This window comes from Rutidosis leptorrhynchoides, chromosome 3 (genome assembly GCF_046630445.1).
Source record: "Rutidosis leptorrhynchoides isolate AG116_Rl617_1_P2 chromosome 3, CSIRO_AGI_Rlap_v1, whole genome shotgun sequence".
Classification (NCBI taxonomy): domain Eukaryota; kingdom Viridiplantae; phylum Streptophyta; class Magnoliopsida; order Asterales; family Asteraceae; genus Rutidosis; species Rutidosis leptorrhynchoides.
This window is the reverse complement of record NC_092335.1, coordinates 196,689,143-196,696,493: the sequence shown is the minus strand read 5'-3', so window position 1 is coordinate 196,696,493 and position 7,351 is coordinate 196,689,143. Positions and strand designations below refer to the sequence as shown.

Below are 7,351 nucleotides of genomic sequence, written 5' to 3'. Positions count from 1 at the left end.
GCCATGAGGATGGATTTGGCTTAAGCAGGCTTTGAAATATCTGAGGATGCGGAGAAGAAATTGTGTAAGAGGAACACGGAGATTGCCATGGGTGAGTTGTAAAGCGTATAAAGTAATTTTACCGGCAGGAGGTTTGTTGGCCCTTTGACTGGTAGTAGGAAGAATAGGGTTGTATTGATTTAAATGATGAAAAGCAATCTTCAAACCGTCAAAGTGATTCTCAGATAGTGATGATGCAATCGTACTAACCTCAGGAAGGTCAGTTGTTTCTGAAGTGGAAAGCTCTACGTTTTCTTGGCCAGTACTCGACACAGAAGCCATGGTAATAATGTGAAAATGACAAGTTAATAAGAAATAACAGTGAAATGAAGTGTAACTAACCTTGAAAGATGAAAAACCTTAAAAAGTTGAAAATATAGCTTGAAGAAAGCGATGAAGATTTGTGCAGAAATATGCTTTGTAGATCTTGAACAACGGTAAAAAAGTGAAGGTAAAAGGTTATGGCGGTTAATATAGGAACTCATCAATGCATTTTTATGGACACGATCGTGACACGTGTATGGACAAGTTTAAACGTTGAGTACGAAGAAACGTTTTTTACAGCTGGAGGCGCGTGAAGTGTTTCAACCATTTAAAAATAATCATCACAATGTCAGTAAAATTCGTTTGTCATCATTATCTATAACGTTTTCTCCAATGCAAATGAGAAATGTGAAGACTTGTTTGGGTTGTGTTAGCAAAAGTTTAACAACTTAACCCTTTTTCAAACGTTTAAGTCATTAAACTGAGGGACTTAATGGTGTATCCTATCGTATACACACATAAAGGCATAATATTCGCATGAAATTAGCATCAGGAACACTGGGAACAACAGTTTTGTGAAACTGTCCGTCCAGCGTTCTCCGCTGTGCAGGCTGCCTTTGTCATGCGTAAGCCCTGAAGGCCGCCTAGCGCTTAAGCCCTGATCGGAGAGCGTCACATCCAGCGTAAATCTCGGATCACGAATAACAGAATGCAGCATCATCTGACACGTGTCCCCGAGTACTCCGGTGAATATATCACTATAAATAGACCCCTTGGGTCATCATTTTACACATTCAGACACTCTGATAACTTGGACCAGAGATTTCACCTTTCTCTCTCACATAGTATTTTCTCTCACTAGAAGTCATCCGGTTAGTAGCTCAACGCTCAGCGGACTAAGATTGATCAAACCACCCCACAGATTTCTATATCTGTGATCCGGGTCTGCAGGGATTATTTCCCGAGGGTAAACATCAATCGGCAACATTTCCCAACTTCTAGTTAGATACTTCTAGTATTTGTGTCAACAAGGGACATATGCAGTTCAAAATTGGATAACAATATGAAACACAAATATTATGTCTACAACTTAACGACAGACAATTACAATTACAATATTACTTATTTACTAAAATTAAGTGCCATACTACAGATATATGGAGAAACAGAGGATCCAAGAACAAATCGACCTTCTGGATCAAGAAATTCCATTGAATATTTATTAATCTAAACTTAAGTGACTGTTTAGTTTTATTTTCTATCAAGTGTTGTAACATAAATGAATATCAGTCTGTCCGGGAAGAGCCTTCTTTTTCCATTTCTTCTATACACGAATAATTTTCTCTTCATATTAAAGTGACACGAGATGCATGCACAAGTTGTGCAGCACAACTGTATTTCTGTTAATCCAACTTAACTACAGATATGAGATATATCCATTCATAACAACAATTTACCATCAAGCTTTAATATTCTCCAAGACAACTTTGTTCATTACTTTGAAGATATATCTAAAGCAGAATTCATTTCATTTCAATCGACAGATGGTATAACATACATTAGTTGTTATGAAGTGACAGTGTACATATAAATTCAGGGGCAGACTAGGATCTAAACAAGATGAGGATGGAGGACCTAACCTCGTTAAACTTACTTTGACATCTTTCCTGAAGAAAAAAAAAAGTACAGAACAAAAATTTGAAAGCCAACTCACATTTACACATAAGCCCCTCCTCTTCCAATGTAAACAACTTCTACCCAAGGAAGTTTTAAGGTGATATTTTCTGATCCTCAGCTTCTTTTCTCTTTCAAATTAATACTATCTGACTTTAGCAACTTGTTACACATTTGTCCTATGAATAATTCACAAATATAAACACAATCAGTAATATTAGGATTACAAACCCAACAATTTTGTTCAAATCTTTTATACCAAGATTTGAAAGATATTAAACAAAATTTAATATTTAACAATCCATTTAACAACAATATAATAATATAATTATAATAATATAAAAAAATATTAATATAAATATAAATAATATTAAAAATTGAAGAAATTGGTACCAGATTATAAAACAGAATAGTAAAATTTAAGAACAAGAACGTACTGGAAAACCTTCTCCAATTATAGAAAAACTCTTAATACAATCCTCTCATAGAGCAACTATCCTTATTTATAGTTGATTGATCGTGTCCATTAAGCATGTCTAGAATAATCTAGGATAATAAAGTCTAGAATATATTAGAAGTAATCAAGGAAGAAGCAAAATTGAAAACAATGACGGCTAGCCCACTTATTCTCCGGTCACACGTTCCACCTCCTCAAATCCATTTGAGATATAATTTCACAAAATAAACCTCTAACTATTACTTTATGTCAAGATTGGTCCAACAATCCCTCCCCCCCCCCCCCCATCTTGACCTTGAGTCATCATTTATTTCTTTGAGTCTTCAATCCTTGGAACCCCAAGAATCTCTCTCATTTCAGCAAACTTTAACTTCGGCAATACTTTTGTAAGAATATCAGCCCGTTGTTGATCACCGCTGATGTGTTCAACTTTAATCTTCTCCATTTCAACACACTCTCGTATGTAATGATACTGTGTGTCGATATGCTTACTTCTTCCATGAAATACTGGATTTTTCATCAATGATATTGCTGACTTATTATCAACTTTGATCACAACTTGTTCTTCTTTTCTTCTAGTTATTTCAGCTAAGAGTCCCCTTAACCATATTGCTTGACAAGCTGCTGCAGTAGTAGCCATAAATTCTGCTTCGCAGGATGATAAGGCCACTGTTTGTTGTTTTTGTGAATTTCAAGCAATAGGTCCATCATCAAAGTAGAACACTAATCCAGTAGTACCCTTTCCATCATCTGGGTCCACCGAGAAGCTGCTGTCGCTAAATCCAAGTAGGTTATTGCTACCATTCCTTCGATAGTGAATACCAACGTCTACTGTACCTTTCAAGTACATGAGAATTTGCTTAACAGCTTGAAGATGAGTAATTTTAGGAGTTTGCATATACCTACTTGCATATCCCACCGAGTATGCAAGATCCGGCCTTGTATGAGTTAAATACCAAAGACATCCAATTGTTTTTCGGTATTCAGTTGCATCAACACATGTACTGCCATCATCTTTCATCAACTTCAGACCTGGTCCCATTGGATATTTGGTGGAATTGCACTCCCACATTCCTGATTCCTCTAGGATTCTTTTAGCATATCTTGATTGATGAATTTTTATTCCATCTATGCCTTGTATTACTTCGAGTCCGAGATAATAAGAAAGTAAGCCCAGATCACTCATCTAGAATTTATCTTCCATTTGCCTTTTGAATTGTTTAATTTTTTCCGGGTTATTACCCGTTACAATCAAATCATCAACATAAATTTCTACCAAAAGTGATCCTTCTTGTGTTCTTTTTGTGTATACAGCTTGTTCAAGCTTACACCTTTGAAATCCATATTCCTTTAGAACTCCATATAATTTTGTATTCTAAGCACGTGGGGCTTGCTTCAAGCCATAGAGAGCCTTTGACAGTCTGTACACCTTTTGTTCCTTCCCATTTATCACAAATCCTTCTGGTTGAGATACAAAGACTTCTTTCTTAAGGTCACCGTGTAGAAATGTTGTTTTAACATCTAGGTGATGAACATCTCACCCTCTTTGGGCTGCCAAAGCTAGAATAACTCTAACAGTCTCAAGTCTAGCTACGGGTGTGAATACCTCGTCAAAGTCTACACCATGTGTTTGGATGTAGCCTTTGGCAAATAGCCGTGCTTTATGTCGTGTGACATTTCCTTTTGCATTCCTTTTAATTTTGTATACCCATTTTAGTCCAATAGGTCGGTGTAACGACCCTGGATTTTTCCAACGTTTAATTATTAATAATTTATTATTAATGCTTGCATTTTAATAAACGTGTTCTTATACGTGTTACTTGTTACCGTATTTAACTTTACATGCCCACTTTGTTTTTGTGACACACATACGTTTCACGAATAATATTTTCGAATATTATTTACATTCATGATTAATTATTATTAATCATTTTTAATCAACTAATGTTACTAGTTAATTTCTTGGGCTTTGTTTATTTAATTTGTTACTTACTTGGACTTGGGCTTTTATTTATGTACATGGACTTGGAAGCCCACCCTACACACTTAATGGACTAAGTTAGCCCATTTTTATGCAAGTATTGCATTAAGATACAACTAGATTAATTAGCTTAGTGAGGAATCTAGTTACATGCATACTTACACTCCTTTTTCCCACACCATTTAACTTTAATACCATTTTTAGCTTACACCAATCTCCAACACATGAAAGTAAGTCTTGACACCCCCCCCCCCCCCCTCCCTCCCTTTGGAGAGCTTGGCCATGAGTTTTGGGAGATGTAAGGAAGAGTTCAAAAAAAAAAATTTGATTACTTATTCACTTATATACTTCATTCCTTACACACACATACTTACACACTTCTCTTTTTCTCTCTTTTTTTCTCTCAAAACTTTGTAAGTAATAAACTTATTTTCTTTCTTTTCTTTCTTTTAAATTCAAGTTCCATCATCATCATTTACTAGTTACTTATTGTTGTGTTGATTAAAGATCAAACTTGTTAGTTTGTATCTTCATAAATCTTGTTTTCTTCCATCTTTTATTTGATGAAGAACCAAGAACAAGAACCTAAACTTGTTAGTTTATGGTTCTACATTTAATGCTTTAAAAGATTTAAAGTTCATGAGTTTTAAAATCATACTTGTATCCATGTTTGTAAACTTAAGGTTTACTTTCTTAAAGATCAAAGCCTTGGCTTGAATCTTTAAAGTATGAACAACCATGAACTTGTTACTTGTAGATTTAATTTATTTCTTCATTTTATGTACTTTAAACTTGAAATGTTGTTAATTTGGTCAAGTATTACTAGTTAATCTTGATCTCATATTTCTTGAAACTAAAAGTTAAATTTATAAGTTCAAGAACATGGAAGTATAACTTTCTAGTTATAACTTCACATACTTGTGTTGGATCTAAGTTTCTATAGCTTATGATCTTCTAATTTTGTTGTAAACAAGAGCTTATGAGCTTGCATACACTTTTCAAGATGAAAATCTAAGTTTCATAACTTATGATTTCATTAAAGTAAAGATCCAAGTATTATAACTTAGGATCTAACTTAAGAACACTAGATCTAGACTTTCTAGTCTAGGATCTTTAAGATCTATCTAAGATCTAAGTTCTACAACTTATGATCTTGATTATTTAGTTTACTTTCAAGTTTGTAGCTTAATATTACTTTTATAACTCTTGTGTGTGTCGGATCTAAGATCTTGATGTAACTTTGGTTCATCAAACTACTTGCAATACTTAAATGAGTTGTGCTACTTATCTTAGACTTGCACTAGTGTTATGATGGTCAAAATTTGGTAAAGATGATGTAAACTTGATGTTATGCGAGGTGTAGTACGAAATAGTATTATTTTTAATATGAAATACGGCGTAATATGATACAAGTTTTATTTATTTATATAGATGGGATATACCTAAACCTTGCTACAACACTTATAGGCAGTGTACCTAATCGTAGAGTAGTGTAGTTTTTAGTAAGTCCGGTTCGTTCCACAGGGAGCTAGCTGAGTTTAACGCTATATATATTTTAAACTATATTTGTATAAATAAATAAATAAATATATATAATATATATATATATATATATATATATATATATATATAAGTATTATTATTATTATAAAGGGGGGTTTTACCGTTTAATGACCGGTTTGTCGATTTTAAAACTTAAGTCACAATTAAAACCTAATGTAAAATATTAAATATAAATACAATTTAATTTAAAGCATAAAATAAATGACGATAAATAAAATGCGTAAAATAAATAACAATGACGATATATAAAATTGCGAATAATAAAATGACAGTAATTAAAAATACGATGAGAAATATAATAAAACAATTATGCTTATTTAAACTTCCGTAACCATGATGTTTGACATTTTTATTTTTATTTGTTATCCTGGGTTAATTGTCCTTTGTCCTGGATTATTTGATACCTACTTGGTTTTTGTCCATAATAGTCCATCGGTCATAATTATAAAATGCTCGTCAAATTAACCTTATTCCCGAAGTCAAATATTCCAACTAATTAGGGATTCAAACTGTAACAAGGTTTTAATACTTTGTTTAATAATTACACCAGGTTATCGACTGCGTGTAATCCAAGGTTTTAATACTTTGTTAACAATTACACCAATTATCCTTGTATGTAATCCACCCCTGTTTTAATTAGTCCATGATACATTAATTTATTCACTTGGCCATAGTGAATAATAAATTATCGAATCCAATTGATTAATTAGATGATTTTAAACGATGTCGTATAAACGTCACTAAATAGGACATTCGTAATCAATTTAATAATTATTAGATTAACTAATTTGAAGATAGGTTCGACAGATTCCAATGAGTTGTCATTCAATTAGACAATACCCCCCATTTATTAATAGTCCATAGTCCAATGTTCACAAGTGTCGGTCTTTTGTCCAAACCCTAATTATGGTACAAAGTTTAATAACCCCGTCTTAATATTTAGCCCAACATCACGATTACTTCGGATCAAATAAGCATAATAATAACTTAGTTACGATACATTAATTAAAAAAGGAAGAACATAGCTTACAGTGATTATTTATCGCGTAGCGTTACACGGACAGAGTTCCGACTTTAAAAATCGTAAAACATTTCTTACAATAACCTTATTATTAAAATTAAAATTAAAATTAAAATTAAAATTGAAATTAAATATAAATTATATATATATATATATATATATATATATATATATATATATATATATATATATATATATATATAGATTGATCAGAGAGATAGATAGAAAAGGTGTGTATGAATCGAGCAGAATTCGTTGGCTTTTATAGGCCCACTTTGAACTGTACAGCTCCGCGAGTGCGGAGGTTTTGTGCCTTACAGCTCCGCGAGTGCGGAGCTTCGGATTCCAGCTC

The 7,351-nt window shown here is 32.9% G+C and overlaps 1 protein-coding gene across 1 annotated transcript; it reads right to left on the bottom strand.

Moving 5' to 3' along the window:
• Window positions 1-3,125: 3,125 nt before the first annotated feature.
• On the bottom strand, window positions 3,126-3,620 carry LOC139900740 (uncharacterized mitochondrial protein AtMg00810-like). The gene has a single exon (XM_071883498.1). It carries the CDS (start codon window positions 3,618-3,620, stop codon window positions 3,126-3,128), a length of 495 nt encoding a protein of 164 aa, XP_071739599.1.
• Window positions 3,621-7,351: the final 3,731 nt, after the last annotated feature.